Consider the following 23,013-nt stretch of genomic DNA (forward strand, 5'->3'; position numbering starts at 1 on the left):
ACATCCAGTGGTATGTCCTTCACCTAGCCTTTCAGGAGTCAGGAAAACTAGAACTCAATTCCCTTTTCTTGTGCTCTCAGAATATTTTCTTTCCCAACTAATCAGCCCCAATTTCTAGATATTTGCTTTTTTTGTGTTTCTCATAGCCTCCCCCATCCCCTAACATATGACCCATGTTACTCATCTTTTACCCACATGCTTTATGCATGGTAGATTCTGAAGGCTGATAGCATTCAATTTAAGTAATTGTAAACTATTCATGCCAATTATATTCAATTATAGTTCAGAACCATCTCAAAAAAGTCAGGATCTTATAAGCAGAGTTTCCCAAATTAAAATCTGCATAAGATTCATCTATGGGGTATTTGTAAATGTAGGCTCTGACTACAGGTCTAGGGTGTGGCCTAGGGTGTGGTACTGATGCTGCTGGTCCAGGGCCCTTCTTCGAGTACTGAAGCCCTAAAGGAGCAATGGTTGGACCAGCAAATGGATGGTTGTGTAGGTCAGCTCCGAGTATTTCTCATGTTACATTTCTTTTGTTCATAAGAATGACCTCAATGATATCCCACTACTGTTCACCCTCCTTTAGATTAGTTATCCTAATCCAAATTTTATTTTATTGTTATAATTATTTTGTTTTACTTTTCAAGGCAGGGGTTCACTCTAGCACAGGCTGACCTGTAGTCTCAGGGTGGTTTTAATTCACAGCAAACCTCCTACCTCTGCCTCCTGAGTGCTGGGATTAAAGGTGTGCACCACCATGACCTGCTAAACTTTTATTTTTAAAAGAAGCATTAAATATGGGCTTTATGAGTGGATAAAGTGCTTGCTGCACAGGTGTGAACATCTGAGTTTAGATCCTAACACCCTATATAAAAGCTGAAATGGGCATCTATAATCCCAGCACTCCTGTAGCAGAATGGGAGGCAGAAACAGGAGAATTTCTCAAAAGTTTCAGAGCCAGATAGCCTAGTAAGCAGTGGGATGAAAAACTAGAGACCTTGACTCAAATGAAAGGTGAGGACTGACAGCTGAACTTTGACCTCTGACCCCCATACATATGCCATAATACCTGTGAATCCATAATCACACATGAACATATACACATACATCACAGACACACACACCAAAAGTGAGTAAGTAAAATAAGTCATTTAACATAGTTACTCAAAGAAAAAGCATCTACTTCTGCCTTTTCCTAAACTCTGTGAAATTTCCCTAGCACACCCCTTTGTTACTGCAAGTACAAACAGTACTATACAATATTACTTATAACTTAGAACCCTGCCAACTTCAGTTTATTCCAAGAACATGAATGAATTATCATCTATAAAATGTATAAGATGAACTACCAAGTATGTATTAGTACAGCTAGGTGCACTAATACAATCCTTTCATCCTAGCACTCAGGATGCTGAGTCAGGAGGGTCACAAGTTCAAGGCTAGCCTGTGCTAGAGAGAAAGACCTTGCACAAAGGAAGGAAGGAAGGAAGGAAGGAAGAAAGGGAGGAAGGGAGGGAGGGGAGGGGAGGGGAGGGGAGGGGAGGGGAGGGGAGGGGAGGGGAGGGGAGGGGAGGGGAGGGGAGGGGAGGGGAGGGGAGGGGAGGGGAGGGGAGGGGAGGGGAGGGAAGGGGAGGGGAGGGGAGGGAAGGGAAGGGAAGGGAAGGGAAGGGAAGGGAAGGGAAGGGAAGGGAAGGGAAGGGAAGGGAAGGGAAGGGAAGGGAAGGGAAGGGAAGGGAAGGGAAGGGAAGGGAAGGGAAGGGAAGGGAAGGGAAGGGAAGGGAAGGGAAGGGAAGGGAAGGGAAGGGAAGGGAAGGGAAGCAATTATGTCCAACCAATATTTACTGCTATATACTCAAGCAATGTGTAGGCCCTGGCCCAAGGTGTACCACCAGGAAGGAAATCTAATACAGATGCGTCCAAATGTGTGAGGTTAATATGAATATATCTCAGGTGCTGAAGAGGCAAATGCTGCCAAAATTAAGCAATGAGTGAATAGCTCTGTGCCATGAGAGGATGTTTCACAAGTATGGTGGCATCTAGTGTCAATCTTAAAGGATGGGCATAATTTAATTGAGACATTGGCTTCAAAAACACACATCCAAAGGAAGGAAATAAAGAGAAGATGGAAGGCTAGCAACAGAGTGGTGGGACGTGAGGGGCTGTGGGGCTACTTGTTCTCAAGCCATCTGTAAATTACTCCAAAACCCCACCTTGATAGCCCAGCTGCTTGTGCCACCTGTCTTTTCCAAAGCTCCATAAATGGTTCTTCTGTGCAGACAGGACATAAACCCAAGTAAAAGAGTGACCTGCAGGGGCCACTGTATGCTTATTTTTCTAAAATAAATAAATAAATAATAAAATAAAAATAAATAAAAAAAGGCATGTGGTGACACATGCCTTTAATCCCAGCACTTGGGAGGCAGAGGTAGGAGGATCGCCATGAGTGTAAGGCTACCCTGAGACTACATAGTGAATTCCAGGTCAGCCTGGGCTAGAGTGAAACCCTACCTAAAAAAAAAAAAAAAAAAACCCAAAAAACAATAATAATGATAAAATAAAATTGCTCTGGAGACAAGCTCTCACTATGTTGCTCAGTTGGCCTCAAACTCGCAGCAATTCCCCTGCCTCAGTCTTCTGTGTACTGGGGCTACTGGCACGAGCCCAGGACATGGCTTGAATGAGGTTCCTGAATATCAGATTTTAGAGTATGGAAGAGTCAGTGATAGAGACAGTGAGTGGACTGGAAACCTTGACATGAAAACGGAGGAACTGTTTACTCTTCATCAACTCGATCACTGAGATTTTCTGTATGTCACATCTCTAGTATTTGAGAATTTGACAATGATGACAGATTAGCTAGCACTGTGGCCCATGCACACTATACACCTGTGTGATCTCCTTTGCACCCTTGAATAATCTTGATAACAAAAACAAATTCTGGAATGACCTAAATTTAATTAGACAGGCCAGGGGATGGATGGGGAAGAAAGATGTGAATCAGTAAATAGCTACAGGGCAAAGCCAACAAAATCCTGCTCTACATTTCTGAAGCCATGTTGAACCTGAGCTGCTGCCACTGGCTACTACTTACAAACCAACTTCCCAGGCCCTCATCCCTAGCCAATCCGGAAGCAAGGAAAACTTGTATGCACTGTCTCCCTTGCCTTCTCTCCTCGGTTCACATTATCCCACTCCTTTTATTTATAGCCAGTGTAAGTTCAATACAAAATTAATCTGCTTTCCTTCCCCAAGTTTTCATCATAAGAATGTTCTTGTCTTTGGGGTCCAGAGGACACATTTCCAACTGCTATCTAGTCTAGCTGCTGGTGCAACTCAACCCAGGCCTGATCCTTTCCTGGCTAGCATCTATAAGCGCTCCATGAATAGACACTTCTCTTTCAAAGTCTCCTTGGTCTCTCTGGACAAAGGTTCAGTAGACTGAGGCTCAGCAAAGACTTTGCTAGAAGTTTATTTGAAGTTCAGTCAAAATCGCAGATTTTGGTAATGATAAAAGCACATTCCAGGAAAGGCCAAGGATTCCTCCAGCTTTGTTCTCTGTGTCATTCTTCCTCACTACACCATACTGCTCGGGGTCGCCGAAGAGCAGAGATTCCATGTCAAACTGCCTGATTCCCAGTTGGAAAGAGGAGCCAGAGGAAAATGAGAGGGAGGGGGGGGGGGAGAGCCAGCCATGAGCTTTACCTGAGTTGATGCCTTCTGTTATGATCCATGCTCCTGTTGTCTCTGCAGCTTTGACCAGGCCTTGGCTAAAGATCTCTTTTTGCCTGGATGGCATCTTGAAGTTTTGGAGGCCCCCATGGACAGAGATGACAAGCTTAGGCAGCTCCATGTTCCACTCATTCAACATCAGATGCAGCAGATGCTCAGGTTTTGTGTCATAAGAAGTTCTAATATACTGAAAGACAGTGTGGACCCATGAGCAGAAGAGTAAATGGCGGGAGAGATACAAAGAGTTCACAGCAGGCAACTGTCAGGGTCACAACCTGGCCGGAAGTATCTGGGGGCTCTCTGAAAGTTCACTTTCACAGAATAAACATTTGCTTTTAAAGATCCCACACCTCCTCTAAGTTCCTTCTGGGAATTGTAAGTCACTGTAGGAAAACTTCCTCTGGTTGATGGCCTGGCCCCCAATGTTCCCCAGAAGGCCTGAGGTGAGGCAAAAATACTTCAAACAAATGGCCCAAATCACTACATCAGCAAAGCCATTAGAAATCCTAAAGAAGTTGGTGAAATGTGAATTTTCATAAATGTCAGGGCTACTGACAAGGATACTGACAAGGCTACATATATTTGTAGAATTTAGAATATTCTTGAAGAAATTATTATAAAATTCATTTAAACCATTTCCTTAAATGCCATTATCCCTTTGAAACATTTATCTTCCAAAATTAATTCTCATTTCTGAATATTCAGTGTAAGCAAAATAGAAGATCAGGAAAATCCACACCAGCTAAAGTCCACAGAATCACACTGCAGGTTGCCTAATCTACAGGCCACTCAAGTTCTATACTAATGAGATAAGTCGGCCTTCTTCCAGCATACGCCCATCCACAGCAAGAATATGCCAGATATACAGAAAGAAAAGTGCACATTACAAACCATGAATTCTGAATCTGTGCCAATAAAAAAATAAAACACTTCAGATGGAACCTACATACAGGCAAGTAGAAATTATCACACTACCTTCCAAATGAAGACAGTAATTTGGAGCAATTTACTACTCCTCTTTGAACTTGTTAATATGTCATCACTTTATTTTGTAATTAAAATCTTGGACTTTCTGACCACCAGGATGATGTGTCTATCCCAGAATAAGTAGTGTAGAGAGCATGGATGGACAGACACGACTGAGCTGACAACAGACACCACCAAGCTGGCACTGGCTTCACTGCACATCACAATAGCAGAAGAAGCTTCGGGCCACGAGGCTGTTCATTTGCTGGAAGTAGTAGGGGCAATGGGGCAGGCAGCCCAGTGTGCCTGGTTCTGCCCCAGTTCTTTCCTCTTCAACTCTAAATCTGTTCAGCCCTCCTTGAAAACTCTGCTCTCTGAGATTTGGGTGCAAACAGCCTCAAGAAACAACATTATCAGCACTAGTGTCTTTCTCCCAAAAGCTATCTGAAGATTACATTAAAGGGTACTTCTCCTCAGGCAGAATCTGGTTTGCAGGGAGAGTTCTTGGGATACTTTGTGAAATGCCAGGGGAGAGATTGTGGGGAGGGAAGTCAACAGTCGGCTCAGCCACACCTTCCCAGCACTCAACATTAACCGGAAGGATGACAGAACCCAGGGGCTCTTCTCTTCTGACACACCCTTTAGATTGTGTTCCAGTGCACAACACAATGAGAGCCTAAAGTGAGCTTAAAACATGCGAGGCCTCAGATCAATCTGTCCATATTTTCAGTTTTCCTGAATCTTCTTTAACCTTTGCACAAACTACCCCTCAGCCCCATTGGGCATCCTTTATCTTATTCACCTTTCAGATCTCAGCTTAACCCTACTTTTTCTACTTTCAAATGGCTTTCTTTTCACTTGCTGTGTCCTCCCCCTACAACAGAAGGGGTTACCCTTTTCCTTCTCTCAAACAACTGTTTTACATTTATATAGCCTCCTCCTCCACTGTGTGATAATTGTCTGTGGATTTGCTCTTTTCCTTACAAAATGGTAAGAGAATGTATTCTCTTCAGGGTACAGCAAGTTCAGGCACACATAGTATTTGCTGAATGGATGAAAACAAGAATGAATACATGAAGGTGATTAAAAATAAATAACAGTAAGTGTATATACTATGCTCATCAAACTGCTCAGTTCATACCATATATTAATGCTATTCTCGCTTTGGTTAGAGAACCTTCTCTTTTCAGATGGCAATGACCTTGTTATGACTCAGAAGGCAGCATGGTGCTGAGAAGAAGTGATAGAGGAGTGCTCAGCACTGAAATATCTATATCAAACCTTCCAAGGCTCAGGGTCCATTGCTGAAGAGGTGGCAGAAAGAATGTAAGAGCCAAAGCAAGAGTAGAACTCCTTACAACATGCTCCTACAGACACAAAATGGCCTGGATATCCATGACCTCACAATGCCCATCACCACCTACACAAGACCATCATAATAGGAGGAAAAGATCATGACATCAAAATAAAAGAGAGTCTAATTGAGAAGGGGAGAGGATATGAAGGAGAGTAGAGTTTCAAAGGGGAAAGTGAGGGGAGGGAGGGAATTACCATGGGATATTGTTTATAATCATGAAAGTTGTTATTAAAAAACAATAATTTTGGGGCTGGAGGGATGCCTTAGTGGTTAAACGCTTGTCTGTGGAGCCTAAGGACCCTGGTTCAAGGCTCAATTCCCCAAGACCCACGTTAGCCAGTTGCACAAGGGAGCACACGTGTCTGGTGTTCGTATGCAGTGGCTGGAGACCCTGGTGCGCCCATTCTCTCTCCCTCTCCCCCCCACTCTCTCTCTCTCTCTCTCTCTCTCTCTCCCCCCCCTCTCTGTCACTCTCAAATAAATAAATAACAAATGAACAAAAAATCTTTTAAAATAATAATAATAATTTTTAAAAAGAGTAAGCTGAAAAGAACAACAACAAGAAGAAATAACAGCCAGGCATGGTGTTGCACACCTTTAATCCCAGTACTCTGGAGACAAAAGTTGGAGGATTGCTATGAGTTCAAGGCCAGCATGGGACTACAGAGTGAATCCCAACTCAGCCTGGGATAAAGTGAGACCTTACCTCAAAAGAAAAGCAAAAAATAAAATTTAAAATAAAAGTTAAGGGGTTGGGGAGATGGCTTAGTAATTAAGGCGCTTACCTACAAAGCCAAAGGACCCTGGTTCAATTCCCCAGTACCCATATAAGCCAGATGTACAAGGTGGCACATGCATCTGAAGTTTGTTTGCACTGGTTAGAAGCCCTGCTGTGCCCATTCTCTCTTGCTGTCTATCTCACTCTGCTTCTTTCCATCTCTCAAATAAATAAATAAAATAAAATAAAATATTTATTAAAAAAGAAATATTGGGCTGGAGAGATGGCTTAGCAGTTAAGCGCTTGCCTGTGAAGCCTAAGGACCCCGGTTCGAGGCTCGGTTACCCAGGTCCCACGTTAGCCAGATGCACAAGGGGGCGCACGCGTCTGGAGTTCGTTTGCAGAGGCTGGAAGCCCTGGCGCACCCATTCTCTCTCTCTCCTTCTATCTGTCTTTCTCTCTGTGTCTGTCGCTCTCAAATAAATAAATAAAAATTAAAAAAAATAAAAAATAAAAAAGAAATATTGTATATTTTTTTAAAGTTTAAAAAGAAGAATAAATAATAGTTGGGCACACTATAATTTATATAATAGTGGTGGCACACACCTTTAATCCTAGCACTCAGGGAAGCTGAGGTACTAGGATCACTTTGAGATTGAGGCTACTCCTGGCTTCAGAGTAAGTTTTGTTTGGGTCATCCTAGGCTACAGTGAGACCCTGCCTCAAAGAAAGAAAGGAAAAGGAAAAGGAATGGAATGGAAAGGAAAGGAAAAAGGGATGGAGGGAGGGAAGGGAAAGGGGGGAAGGGAAGGGAAGGGAAGGGAAGGGGAAGGGGAAGGGGAAGGGGAAGGGGAAGGGGAAGGGGAAGGGGAAGGGGAAGGGGAAGGGGAAGGGGAAGGGGAAGGGGAAGGGGAAGGGGAAGGGGAAGGGGAAGGGAAGGGAAGGGAAGGGAAGGGAAGGGAAGGGAAGGGAAGGGAAGGGAAGGGAAGGGAAGGGAAGGAAAGGAAAGGAAAGGAAAGGAAAGGAAAGGAAAGGAAAGGAAAGGAAAGGAAAGGAAAGGAAAGGAAAGGAAAGGAAAGGAAAGGAAAGGAAAGGAAAGGAAAGGGAAAGGAAAGGAAGAGAAAGGAAGGAAAAGCTGGGAAAGCTGGGCCAGCTGGGCTAAGAGCACCAAGTAGGCAACACGAACAAGAGAGAAGAGGGACAGTTAACCTGTTGACACTGTGCTACAGTTGGGTCTGGTGTGTCCTCAAAGAGACATTTTTAAAGGCCTGGTCACCTTTAGAAGGTGGAGTCTAGTAGGAGGAAATTAGGTAATTGGGGCATGCTATTGAAAAGTTATTGATATATTATTACTCTGATTCCCTCCCCTTCCCTCTCTCTCCTCTTTCTCTCTCTCCCTCTCCCTCCCTCCCTCTGTCTCTCTCTCTCTCTCTCTCTCTCTCTCTCTCTCTCTCTCTCTCCCTCCTCCCTCCCTCCCTCCCTCTCTCTCTTTGCAGCTGTTGGGAACAGGCTGTGTCTGTCCTACTTTGAGTCAAACAGTGATTTTTCTGTCTGTGCCTTGCTCTGGGAGACTCGATTTTATGAGTATTTGACTCCATTTTGAGTGCAAACACGGAGGTAGAGTGACTCAGCATCTCAGTAGACTCATTACCAATACCATGTGTCCAGTGCCACTCATAAGGCACAGAATAATAAATAACTTATTCCTAAAAGTGAAAAGGGTGCTACCCTATACATTTGTCAATGTAAATTGGGACCATATAAGCACTTGCATTCCTAATTATTTATCACACTCACCAGACCTCACCTGCATCCCATAAAGAGGAGGAAAGGGAACACTGCGATGACCATGCTTGCCACCTACCTATCATCTGACCACCTAGTGTATGCCTGAAGGGGCTGGCAAGCCAAGAACTATAGATGGTCCCCAGGAGCTTCAGCTTGGTTCAGTCCCCACTATTGATGGGACCTATGTGAATGGCTGTCCATCTATATGGTCTCCACAGTCACACATCTCTCCCAGGCAGATCTGCCCAACTCTGACCCAGAGACTTAACTCTGCAACAGGGCCTCCTCCTTCAAACCTTTAATGGGTTTTTTTAAATGTGTTGTTGTTGTTGTTATTATTATTATTATTATTATTATTATTATTATTATCAACATGTTTCTTATGGGTACATCTTGTGTTGGTACTCTCTTTTTCCTCATCCCTGCCCCCATTCTGTTGGGGACACCCCTCGGTGGGATTTTGCAGAAGTGGGGGTGGAAATTTTGTTAAAGCCAAAGGTTGAGACAATGAGGGTTTTTTTTTTTTTGTATTTTTAAATTATTTTTTTAATGACAACTTCTATACTTACAGATAACAAACCATGATAATTCCCTCTCCTCCCCAACCTTCCCCTTCACAACTCCACTCTCTCTTTAGCTTGTCTTTTATTTTTTTATCTACCTTCCATTGAGGCTCCCTTTGCATCTGTATCAGCCCTTGGCCTCCCCTCCAGGAACACCTTAAACTCTGTTGAAGGCTCTTTAACCCCATCTGTAAACTACATATATATTTATGTAGATAGATAGATGATTGATAGTGTGATGTGCAATGTGCAGTCCAGGAGCTGATATCAGTAATTAAATTGCTGATTGGAAGTAAAAATACCCTGTATTTGTCAATGACCAGCTATCAAGGAAAACTGATAATATTTGGAAAACTGCAGTCATTAAAACCAAAGGAGCTGGTAAATTTGCTGTTATTCGATAAATTCTAGCCGGGCGTGGTGGCGTACGCCTTTAATCCCAGCACTCGGGAGGCAGAGGTAGGAGGATCGCCGTGAGTTCAAGGCCACCCTGAGACTACAGTCGATTCCAGGTCATCCTGGACCAGAGTGAGACCCTACCTCGAAAAACCAAAAAAATAAAAATAAAAATAAATTCTGACATTCTAGAGAGACACAAACACATCCATCATGTTTCTGACATAATGTATTCATGACAGCTGCTCAGAAGTGAACAGCCCCTCTGCTTGCTGTGACACACAACACTGCTACAAGCCCAACAAATCAGAGCCAAGCAACCATGACAGAAAGCTTAGCTTGTCTTGGTTGCCCACCAGAACTAGACGGTAAGACTGAAACACCACATGTTTCGGCTATAGGACACAGAAATCAAGCTGGAGATGAGCTGGAAGCCTTCTGCCTGCTGACTAGCTGTAATGATGTTAAAAAGAGCTAGGCAACCTGTTGGGGGTTGGGGGAGTCAAACAGTCTTAAGCAGCAGTGGATCCTGCAAGCCTTACAGCTGGCCAACCATTCCAAATGTACCACCTGGGGCAATGGTGGCTTGCCTGTTTTGGGGAAAATTAGCTGCTCTCTGATGGGATTTAAAGAACATTCCATGAAAGGGAATCCATGTCTCACACTGAAAACCTAATCAAAAGCCTATAGCTGAGGAGTTAATAAGGCTTAGGGGGAAAATATTACTGTTGTCTGGCTAAATGGATATATATACTTACCAGACTGCCCTGAATACTTATGTTCATGCTCACATATCAATGCTGTTCTCACTGCCCATTAGAGAAGCTTCTCTTTTTAGATTGCAGTGACCACTGGGAGGACTCAAAAACTTACCAAAGCACTGAGAAGAAATGATGGTGGTATGTTTAGCACTGAGACACCTCTATCATACCCTCTAAAGCTCAGGGACCACTATGGAAGGGGTGGCAGAAACAATGTAAGAGTCAAAGGAAGGGAAGGAGTGCTCACAGTGCTGCCTTCCAGAAGAAAGCCACCACCTCACAGCAGTTAATACTACCTAAAAACTCCTGCATAACAGCAGGGGAAAAGTGATGGCATCAAAACAAAAGAAAGACTAGTTGGAAAGAAGAAGGGATTTGGTGAGGGGGGACTTCGGAGGTGGAAAAGGGAGGGTGCTGTATTGGGATTATGATCATGTCTATTATACATTGTCTATATGCATGCAAGTCATCAATAAAAAGTTAAAAATGAAAAGAAAGCTAGCTAATACAACCTGTTCCTGTTTAGTGACTTTACTATATCCCTTAAGAGAACAAACAGTCCCAAGCTGGGGAGATTTCTCAGTGTTTAAAAGCACTTGCTTACAAAGCTTGATAGCCTGTGTTCAATTCCCTAGGACCCATAAATCCAGATGCACACTGTGGTCCATGCATCTGGAGTGTTCAGTGGCAAGAGACACTGTCATGCCCATATTCATTCATTCATTCATTCATTCATTCTGTGTGTGTGTGTGTGTGTGTGTGTGTGTGTGTGTGTGAAATAAATACAAAAAAAAAAAAGAAGAAAACAGACAGCACTGTAGCAATTGTCTCAAGGATAACAAACCATAGCCCGCTGAAAGAAGTTCAAACACCAAGCTGGACACATGCTGAGGAAGGGTCCAGTATCCTCAGACACTGAGGGCAGAGAGGGAAAAGCTCGATTTGACAACGGGATCCCTAACATGGATCCTTTTGCAATAAAGACACATTGTCTATCCTCAGGCACATTTTCAGGTTATCCTCTGTTCAAAGCCAGCAATATAATTTTTGTTATTAGCAAACCTTGGAATGGTAGATGTGTTCTCCATGTTGGAAATTGATGGTGCCAAAGGCATCTGTAGGGCTTTCCACTGTGTCCTTTTCAACAGACCACTGTTCATTTCCATTGCCTTCAGCAGCTGAGAGGGCCCAAGCATAACCTATCCCATCATGGTCTTGACTCAATCGTCCACAGTAACACCTAAATTCAGGAAAACAAGTCAGTTCAAAATGGAAAATTGATGCAATGTTTGTTATCTTCCTAGACTACTATATAGATACTATATAGTAATAATTCTTTGAAATTCACATCAAGATTTATATTACCTTTATAACATTGGGTTGTTTATACCTTTGAATTTCCTTCTCACCTAGACACAAAGCCATCTGAGGAAGATTTAAAACAAACTGTAACCTTTTTGTGTACTCATGTTCATAGTCTTTTCTCACAAGAGTCATGAATGGAGCCGGGCGTGGTGGCGCATGCCTTTAATCCCAGCACTTGGGAGGCAGAGGTAGGAGGATTGCCGTGAGTTCGATGCCACCCTGAGACTCCATAGTGAATTTCAGGTCAGCCTGGGCTAGAGTGAGACCCTACCTCAAAAAACAAACAAACAAACAAAAGGGAGTCATGAATGGGAAAAAAATCTACAGACAACTAGATCAATAAAATGTGGTATGTACATATACTGGAATATTATTAAGCTTCAAAAAGGAAGAAAATTCTTACATACATTACACCATGAAGAAATCTTGGATCTTGAGAACATAATAATTGAAATAAGCCAGTCACAAAAAAAGACAATATTAATTGATTCCATTTTATGAGTTATCTAAAGGATCCAAACTCAGACACACTCAGAGTTAAATGATGTACACCAGAGCACAGAGAAAAGGGCAGTGGGAAGTTATTTCATAGGTATATAATTTCAGTTTTATAAGACCATAAAGTTCTAGAGATCCAACTGGGTATGGTAGTTCACACCTATAATCTCAGCATTAGAGAGACTGAGGCAATAGGATTGCTACCAGTTTAAAATTAGCCTGGGCTACATAGTGAATTTCAGGCTATCCTTGGTACAGTATGGTTACAGCCTGGGATACCTTTGTCTCAAAAAAAAATGTTTTTAAGGGCTAAGGAGATGGATCAGTGGGTAAGAATACATGCTGTACAAGCAGGAGGGCCTGATTTGCCCTGAGTTTGATTCTGTAGCACCCACACAAACAGCTGGGCATAGCCACACATACCTGTAACACCACAGCCCTATGAGAAGCCAAGATGGGAAAATTACTGATCAATATGACCAAAAAACAGGAGCTCTGGGTTCAATGAGAAACTCCATCTTAAGGAATCACATAGATGAACTATACAGGAGGACACCTGATGTTCTCTTCTGGCCTCTGTATGTGTGTTCATTCAGTATTCGCATCTGCACACACACGTGCATATACCACACACACAAGCACACTCACATGCACACATGCAAAACACAAACTTTTAAAAATGGTCTGGAGACCCATTGCACAATATTAATGTATTAAGCATTATAGAACTCTGCATTTTAAAGTGGTTAACATTTTTAAAAATTAAAGAGATGGCTTAGCGGTTAAGCGCTTGCCTGTGAAGCCTAAGGACCCCATTCAAGGCTCGATTTTCCAGGACCCATGTTAGCCATATGCACAAGGGGGTGCATGTGTGTGGAGTTCATTTGCAGTGGCTGGAAGCTCTGGTGTGCCCATTCTCTCTCTCTCTCTCTCTCTCTCTCTCTCTTTCTCCTCCTCCTCCTCCTCCTCCTCTCTGTCTGTCACTCTCAAATAAATAAATAAAAATAAACAAAAAAACATTTGTAAGTGTTCCTGGGGCTGGAAAGAAGGCTTAGTGGTTAAGGCACCTGCCTGCAAAGCCAAAGGCCCCATGTTCAACTCTCCAGATCCCACGTTAGCCAGACACACAAAGGTGAGGCAAGCCAAAGGTCACACATGCCCACTAGGTGGTGCAAGCATCTGGAGTTCAATTGCAGTGGCTGAGGCCCTGGCATGCCAATTCTCTCTCTCTCTCTAAAAAATTTTTAAATAAAAAATAAAAGTGTTTTTGTCTGTCTCTTTTCTCTCTCTCTGCTTGCAAATATATAAAAATAAATATTTTTAAAGGGTTGCTTAGTGGTTAAAGCTTAGTGAGATTGCTTAGTGGTTAAAGCTCTTACCTGCAAAGCCTAATGATCCAAGTTTCATTCCCTATTACCTGCATAAAACTTGATGCACAATTTAGCACATGCATCTGGAGTTCATTTACAATGGTTGAAGGCCCTGGCATGCCCATTTTGTCTGTCTCTGTGCTCTCTATCTTTATCTGTTTGCAAATAAATAAAAAAATGAATATTTTAGGCCGGGCGTGGTAGCACATGCCTTTAACCCCAGCACTCGGCAGAGGTAGGAGGATTGGTGTGAGTTCAAGGCCACACTATGACTACATAGTGAGTTCCAGGTCAGCCTGAGCTAGAATGAGACCCTATCTCGAAAAACCAAAAAAATTAAAAAAGAAATAAATGTTTTTTGAAAGCTAAAATATATCTAATATGAAAAACTTGATGAAAATAAGAGAATGTCCTTATGCAAGACACAATGTTCATATCAAAATGAAGGAATATTAATAAGTGCAAGAAACAATGAAACATTACAAACATATGTAAAACCATCACTAGGAAGATATGTAAACATAAGGCCATGAAACATACTTGATTCTAAACATAAATAATGAGTTAATATTATAGAATATAATATAACTTTAATACGATTATAACTTTAATAATATTATGTAATGTAATATAACTTTAAAGGTAGAAAATCTTTATAGATATTCTTAAAAATTAACAATTTTGAAATCATCTAATGTAAATAGCTAGAATTTCACTATACAAGATAAGCCATACAAGTAAAACACAAACATTTTTAAACTAATGTTACATAACATATAGTGAATATTATGTTTGTAAAACTATGAGAAATTTTTCATCTTTGATAAATTAGAAGTAGCCAAAATGAAAATTTGGGGCTGGAGAGATGGCTTAGACGTTAAGGTGATTGCCTGTGAAGCCTTAGGACCCAAGTTGGAGTCCCCAGTACCCATATAAACCAGATGCATAAGGTAGGTCATGTGTCTGGAATTTATTTGCAGTGGCTAGAGGCTCTGGTGCACCCATTCTCTCCCTCTCTCTCTTTCTCTCTTCCCTCTCAAATAAATATATATTTTAAAAAAAGAAAGAAAGAAAAGAAAATTTGAAAAGCTAAGCATGGTGATACATGACTTTAATCCCAGCACTCAGAAGGCAGAGGTAGAAGGATCACCATGAGTTTGAGACCACTTTGAGACTATATAGTGAATTCCAGGTCAGCCTGGTCTAGAATGAGACCCTGCCTCAAAAAAAAAAAAAAAAAAAAGAAAGGAAGGAAGGAAGGAGGGAGGGAGGGAGGGAGGGAGGGAGGGAGGGAGGGAGGGAGGGAGGAAGGAAGGAAGGAAGGAAGGAAGGAAGGAAGGAAGGAAGGAAGGAAGGAAGGAAAGAAAGAAAGAAAGAAAGAAAGAAAGAAAGAAAGAAAGAAAGAAAGAAAGAAAATTTGGATACATAGAATTTTAGAACTCTGCAACAAGTTGTTGGTGACTACTGGTGTACTCAAAACTCATAAAAGTGAGAAGAATAAGTGGCTAGAGTCTGCTCAGCACTAAAGGAAAGCCCCTCCGTGGCTTAGGGACATTGCAGACGAGTAGCTGAAAGACTGTAAGAGCCAGAGAACGAGAGGAGTACTAGGGAATGCTGTCTTGGGACTTGATGTAATTGCTGCACTTATGAAAGCACAGTGATTGCTGTTACCTGTATAAGAACCGCACAACATTGGGCCAATTGATATTTTATCATGGATAGTGAAAGAGGGGGGAAAAAGGCAGACATCAGAGTAGAAGGACTAGTTGCAAAGAAAAAAAAAGGTTCCGTGGAAGGAGGGATGGTGAGGGGGAGATAAAAGAAGCTAATGAAGTGATGGATGACTTAGGTGAGGCAGAAGGTAAAAACCAACACCCAAAAGTTGTCCTCTGACCTCCACTTGTACCATGGTATAGGTGTGCTCCTGAACTCACACACATGTACACACACATGCTTCAAAAACGAATGAGCCAAAGGCTAGGGAGTTGGCTCAGTGGGTAAAGTACTTGCCAGGCAGACATGAGGGCCTGAGTTCAGCTACAATACATGTTTAATGCTGGGTGTGGCAGCACTCACCGGTACTGGGGAAGTGAAGATATGTGGCTCCTTAGGGCCTACTGGCTGGCCAGTCCAGCTAAGTCAGTGAGTTCTATGGTCAGTGAGACACTTTGTCTTAAAAGCAAGGTGTAGACCATCTGAGGCAGACAATGAACGTCAATCTCTTGCCTCCAGAGGCACTTCACCATTCCCACATACACTTACACATATGCACATACACGTCACCATACCCCACACATGCACCTACACACATGCACACACAAGCACACACTTCACGATACCCCCACACATGGACCTACACACATGCACACACACACACACACACACACACACACACACACACACACACACACGCTTCACCATATCCCCACACAGTCACCTACACACATGCACACACACATGCACTTCACCATACCCCCACACATGGACCTACACACATGCACACACACACACACACACACACTTCACCATACCCCCACACATGGACCTACACACATGCACACACACATGCACTTAACCATACCCACATACACATAGACCTACACACATGCACTTACATGAACAAGAAATTAAACTGACACTAATAATGATGAATTCAGGTGCCCTTGCTACACTTGAAGAGAAGGGTTCACTACATTGCATGCATCAGCATGTCATGTTTACATGTGACTATTAAGTGAACAAAAAAAATTGTACCATCTTTTCGCAACCAAAAAAAAAAAATCTTCAGTCCTCAAAAAAGAAGCAAACAACAAAAGAAAATCTTAAAAAGCAGCTACTAACTGAAGGTCATGCTAACAGTGTGAGCACAAGGACGTAAGAAGGCATCAAAAGCAATCCTTCTCAAGCCCCACACACACTGTCTGCCTAGGATGGAAGTTGAAATACTAAGAATGCATGTAGATTTTATACCTCCTCTCATCCGTTTTTGACATAGGGTCTCAGTATGCTGCTTCGGCTGGCCTGGAATTCTGGGTTTAAGTGATCCTCCTGCCTCAGCCTCTTAAGTCGCTGAGACTGTAGAGGTGTGCTACAAAATACAACTCGTCTCCTTTGAGATTACAGTATTGAAGGAAACAAAAGCTTTTGTTACTGTTTACTAAAGTATTCCAGTATTTTTCACCTATCTCTTGCCTTTATAGTTTATGCCTATAATGCATGTTACATTTTAGAAAAAGAGTATACACTATGAGCTGGACACCTTTAATCCCAGCACTCGGGAGGCAGAGGTAGGATCACCATGAGTTCTAGGCCACCCTAAGACTACAGAGTGAATTCTAGGTCAGTGTGGGCTACAGTGAGACCCTACCTGGAAAAACCAAAAAAAAAAAAAAAAAAAAAAGAGTAGACATTAATTATAGAACAGGTGGCTTTCTTTCTTTGGCTTTTTGAGGTACAGTCTCACTCTAGCCCAGGCTCACCTAGAATTCACTATGTGGTCTCAGGCTGGCCTCAAACCCATAGCAATCCTCCTACTTCAGTCTCCTGACTACTGGGATTATAGGTATGCATCACTGTGCCTGGCTTTATAATAAGGTTGTAAGAATATAAATTATGTAATTTATAAATAGGCTTATATATAATACCTATATTGGAATATATCTTCCAAAATGATTTAATGATTTGGTATGCAATAAAATATATTAAGTCCAGGATAGCAAAAGCAGAAATCTTTTGACCATATACCTCAATATATGTTTATTTATAACTTATATAACATCGATTCATATAGCAAATGTTAATCAAGATACAAGTGGAATTACAGGTGTACCAAGTATTCATATTCATTATTTCTCTGTTCATAACTTCAAAATATTTGCAGATAACCAAGTATTCTAAGCATCTATCTATAAAGAAGCAAACAGAGATGGGGGTGTATCTCAGATGGTAGACTGCTTGCCTGTCATTCATAAACTCTAGGTTTGATTCTCAACACTTCATAAACCAGACATGGTGCTTGGTGCACACCTGTAATCTCAGCATTTGAGAGGTAAATGTAAAGGCATAAGAAGTTCAAAATCATCCTCAGCTACATGTTAGGTTTGAGGTAAGCCTGGATTACATGAGTCCTTCTTTAAAAAAAAAAATTGTGGAGGTAAATACCAACCCATACTCTCAGCTACTAGTGAGGCTGAGGCAAGACGATTAGAACTTGGAGGCCAGCCTGGGAAACAGAACAAAGCTTCTGCCCCCTCTCCCAACAAATGAGTAAATAAATAAATAATTTAAAAGACAAAGTTGTTTCAACTCATAATAAACTTTAGGGCATGATCAAAATTAAGGAAATTTCATTTTCCTTCACTGACAAAGAGAGAAAGGCAAATTCTCTTGCTGGCACATATTTAAAATATGTATCACTGTTAAAATATTATAATTTGCATGGTACTGCAAATTTTGGTGGGCTGTGCAGTACAAATGTTTTGCCTATAAACTTGGTAAGCAAACACAATTATTTGCAACTTACAGACCCTGTACATCTCTACATATGCAAGTCCGAGTTTCATTGTGTCACATATAGTGGTATAGCAAAATTATAACTTAAAGCTCTTGCCAAGGACCTTTAGACATTGCATGTCTCAGTAACTCATGTAGTCCATTACAGTCAAATAACCATGTAACTCACACAGTCTATTACAGTCAAATAACCAAGCTCAATCAAACCAGAAACAACTTTGAACACCTCCCCACTCCTGTTTAGAAAGGGGAAAAAACAGGTGTGATGCACTGAGTGCATTTAAGATCTAAGAAGAATGTGAGGGAAGAATGTGAGGGTAATCTGGCCATGCATCTGTCACTCCATGAGGGTTAATTCAGATGATCTGCCTGGCTGGAAGAGTGCCCCCTTCCTCCCTAAGTATACAGTGGGCACCCCTGCCGAAAAGGCATACTCACTTTCCCGATAGAGAAGGCCTGTTTCTCAGTCAAGCGTATATGAGTGGCTGTGCCTCCCTACTAGAACCTCTAAACAAGCTGTGGAGGGCTGAAAGTACTCTTCCAGTGAGTTTTCAACTCCATGACTTACCATGAAAAGGAAGCATATCTATCTAAAACTCACCTGACTAAATTCTGGCAGACTTGGCAGCCTGGAGTACATCTAAATTAAAGAAATGAAGACTGTTAGTTTACTATATATGTGGTCATGGCCATCCATTATTATTTTATAATCACACACAAATAAAGCCTGTTTTCTCCATGAAATGTACTAAGCCATAGATTATTCGTATAATTATGATTAGTGGAGCTAGGTGTGGTGGCATATGTCTGAATCCTAGCACCAAGGCTAGAGAATCATGAGTTCAAGGCCAGCCTGGGCTACATCCTGAGACCAGGGCTTTTCTTGTCAGGTGCGGGGGGTTGAGTGCAGGGCCTCACGTCCAACTAAGCAGACTCTAGCACTGAGATGTGTCTCCAGACTCAAGTCTGCTTGGAGATGATTCTTCCTTGACAGAGGCAAAAGCCTCTTGGACTCTACCTGCTTTCCACTGCACCCACCATCACATTATAAGAAACCATAAAGATAAAGAGACAAAAAAAAAGTGTTACCTTGGCATTCTACAAACATGTTGTAAACAGGTAAAATGACTATTTCCAATCACAAGGTTTACAAACCATGGGTAATTCCATGAAGGCAGGACTAGTCAATGTTTAACAAAGGCAAAGAACAACACTATTTTAGTCATCCCCAAAGCACTAGAATTTCAGGAACTTTGTCATGCTGCCTGCCATAGCATATACTCGTGATTTCTAAGCTTTAAATGAATACAAGGCCACAGCTCAAAGTAATCTAAAATAGACTGGCTCCCTTAATTGAAATATTGCTCCTCTATTTTCCTTTCAATGTTTCCACCCAGACAATGACATACAATCTGACTTTCATGGACCTGATCACCCTGAGGGATTTTCCATGGACCTTTTTTTCCCCTTTCACCAGCTGCATTGCTGAACTTTGTTCTACAAGTAGATTTTCCAAAGGGTTGTCAAGAACTTTGAGCAGTCAAACTCTAACCATTGCTCTGGTGCCCATGATCTGCTCAAACAAATGGACTCTGGGAAGAAAATGGATCAAAAGCACCAGTTTAGATTATCTGCATAGTGTGTGGAACATCACAGACCAATTTATTCTACTTCAGTTGGGGATAAGGAATATTCACAACAGAATGACTATTCAGTTTGCAGATACCATAAATGATTTATGCAATCTTGGTGGGACACAGTGTCACTTTCCTACAGCCTCCCTCCTCCCATCAGGAGGAAATGGAATATCAATTCCACACCATCAACAGTGAAGTCATTATGTGTAGTTTTTCTCTTCTTGTAATTCATTAATTCTTAAAACAGATATTTCACAGGAATGTCCTTAGTGACCAGAGCTGGGGCTGAAGTATGATAAAAGTCTCTCTATATATTGTCTATAATATCCATGCCATGCCTTTATAAAGTGAAAAGAATAAATGTACGTACTAAAATGAATAAGTACTAACTTTCTACATTTCTTCCCACAGTATTCCAAGTAGTGTGGCTTAAGAAAGAAGAATGTAATAAAAATGTGTACCTGTGAGGGTCTTTTGAACTGGGTATGAATTTGTTACATTCTCTCTTGTGGAATACACCTTCAATCCAGGATTTCTGGAAGACAACAGAAAGTGTCATTATTTTATTTTATACTTGAGTTGAGAGAGTCTCATAACCACAGCAGTTCATACAGGAAAGACGTATCTTGGTATCACAGATGTTCATTAAAATGCCAAGACGACTTCCCCCAAAAGGCTAAGCAAAAGCCAGTGCTTCTATAGCATATAACATAAGGAAAATATTTACACAAAAATTCAAAGTCAATCCCTACAGAATCTCACCTTGAGTAACACGTTTCTAGTAAAGCTGTAACTAATATGTTCTCTTAAGTATGCTAAGGGGCACCTTTAATCCTTGAACCATTATCAAATATCAAGTTCTTCAAACTTCTTTCTCATTAAGTCTCTTTGGGTAAGGTTTCATCAGAAACTGCTAAGCATGTCAAAAAACGGTTGTCATCTTGGCAAATCTTTACATAATCTATAAAGGTAGTCCACCATTAAGAGTGTTGGTTCATGTTGTAAACTGATAATTATCCCTAAAACCACAAGAGGAACTGGAATTCCTTCCAATAGTCTCTCTCCTTCTACAAAATTCAAGTCACAAAAATTCAAGCCTTCTGTAAGCTGAATAGGCTGTCCAAAGGCACAGGACATTGGAGCTACCGTACAGGCCAACCACCCATAAGCTTGGCTTTGTCCTAAAATAAAAATATTTTTACTCCACATAGTATAAGATTAGAAGGGTGGATAAAACTTCAGAGATACAGATGTACTAGAACTGGGATGTAAGGAAGGTAAATCAGAATCTATAAGGGGCTCTGTGCTCTTGCCCCATGTGCCCACATTCTAAGGACAAGTGTTCACAACAGAATACAGCACAAGATAATAAAAGCCCAGATGCTGAATAGGACCAGCTGCTTCCCTCTTCCATGCCTTCCTCACCATGATGTATGCTATCTGTAAGCCAACAAAAATCCTTCCTTATTTTAGTTGCTTATGGTCAGACATTTAGTCAAAATGAGAAAACAACTAACACAGAGGCACATCATGACAGCAGTGCATGCCTGAGGAGGCCTGTTCACCACCCCAGAGTCCTAGCAGCTCCCATTAGGTCCCACCTTTTAAAGGTTCCACTGGACACTTACCCAAACTATAACACATGAAACTAATAAGAGATTAATATACAAAATATATGGAACTCAGAGATTAATATACAAAATATATGGAACTCAGAGATTAATATACAAAATATATGGAACTCAAGTCAATAGCAAAAATAAAATGAATTAATCTCATTTAAATATGTGCAAAGGACCTTAACAGATATTTCTAAAAGAAGACATATAAATAGTTACCAGAAATGTTTAACATCCATAGACATCAAGGAAACACCCACAGATACAAATGCAGAGAAGAATTCTATCTCACTAATTCTTTTGCAACTCACTATTTGCATGTTGGTCCTCCTGAATGCACCACATACATGCTTTAAGTACTAAAAATGAATAAATAGAATTAATCTCCTAAAACAAATAATAAATAAGAGCCAAGATCTTAAGTATAGATAGGTTCCTGTGCATCTAACATTTATGCATTTATGTGCATACGAGGTAAAGTTCCCATTTGAAGGCCAGAGATATCTTAATCATTCTGTCCCCTTATCCATTTTTCACAGTCTGCAATGATTTTGTGCAATTAAATAGCATTCACTAATTGGAAAAACATTAGAAACCTAAACCTGGAAATATCCAGAATCACCAAAATTTAACATGAAATAAATGTATATAAACTCAAATTTTATTTATCATAACAAGAAATTACTCAATCACTTAGAATCATTAATCCCTATCTTCTTATTTAAAATACCAATGATTTCAGGGTAGAGAGATGACTCAGCAGTTAAGGCACTTGCCTGCAAAGTGACCTGAGTTTGATTCCACAGTACACAGTACCCACGTAAAGCCAAATGCACAAAATGGCATGTGTGTCTGGAACTTGTTTGCAGTGGCTGGAAGCCCTGGCATGCCCATTCTCTGTCTCTCTTCTCTCTATCTCTCTTCTTATACATAAATAATAAATAAAAATATTTTTGAAAAATAAAATAAAATACTAGTGATTTTATTTATCTATTCTCCAAACACAAATAAAAAATTAATTTAGTGAGGCACTGAAATGCATGAATGTTTCCTTAAATAATTCTGAATTTTGAAATATTTGAAGCTACTAATTCACTCAAAAATATTTTGGACAAGCCTCCATGCTGCATACTGCCCCCCGCCCCCCGCTGCTAAGGACCAAACCTAGGGCCTTTCGCTCATTAAGCAAGCGATCTTCCGGTGAACTAAAATTTCCAACTTCCCATGTTGGAAATTGTTTGGCAAATAACACAAGGTCCCTGGTGCTGAGAAAAGTAAAAGAGAAGAAAGAGGGGGAAGATGGAAGAAGAGGGGGAGGAGAGGAAGGACAAGGTAGAGGAGGAAGAGAAAAGGAGGAGGAGGTGAAGGAGGAGGTAGAGGAGAGGAAGAAGGAAGAGAAGAGAAAGGGACAAATAAAATTTTATAATAAAACTTTGTGTGCACCATTATCTATTAAGTACAAGTGCAGACCATGTGTAATAGTGCCTACTTACTGTCCCAGCTATTTGAGAGGCTGAAGTAGGAAGATAATTGAGTCTAGAAGTTTGAGACCAATCTGGACAATACAGCAAGATTCTGCCTCAATACAAACAAGCAAGCGAAGAACCAAGCAAAGAATAGATATAAAGTTGATAGATAGATAGATAGATAGATAGATAGATAGATAGATAGATAGATAGATAGATAGATGATGGATGGGTGGGTGGGTGGGTGGGTGGATGACAGACAGAC

At 41.1% G+C, this 23,013-nt stretch overlaps 1 protein-coding gene across 1 annotated transcript in view; it reads right to left on the reverse strand.

Moving 5' to 3' along the window:
- Trpm6 (transient receptor potential cation channel subfamily M member 6) overlaps nt 1-23,013 on the reverse strand; it is a 195,961-nt gene that overhangs the window by 120,246 nt on the left and 52,702 nt on the right. The window contains exons 3-6 of the mRNA XM_045154985.1: nt 20,125-20,198; nt 18,628-18,666; nt 11,344-11,521; nt 3,706-3,919 (exon numbers count right to left, since the gene is read on the reverse strand). Coding sequence (XP_045010920.1) covers nt 3,706-3,919; nt 11,344-11,521; nt 18,628-18,666; nt 20,125-20,198 — 505 coding nt within the window. The remainder of the gene's footprint in view (nt 1-3,705; nt 3,920-11,343; nt 11,522-18,627; nt 18,667-20,124; nt 20,199-23,013) is intronic.

Source organism: Jaculus jaculus, chromosome 1 (genome assembly GCF_020740685.1).
Source record: "Jaculus jaculus isolate mJacJac1 chromosome 1, mJacJac1.mat.Y.cur, whole genome shotgun sequence".
Taxonomy (NCBI): Eukaryota; Metazoa; Chordata; class Mammalia; order Rodentia; family Dipodidae; genus Jaculus; species Jaculus jaculus.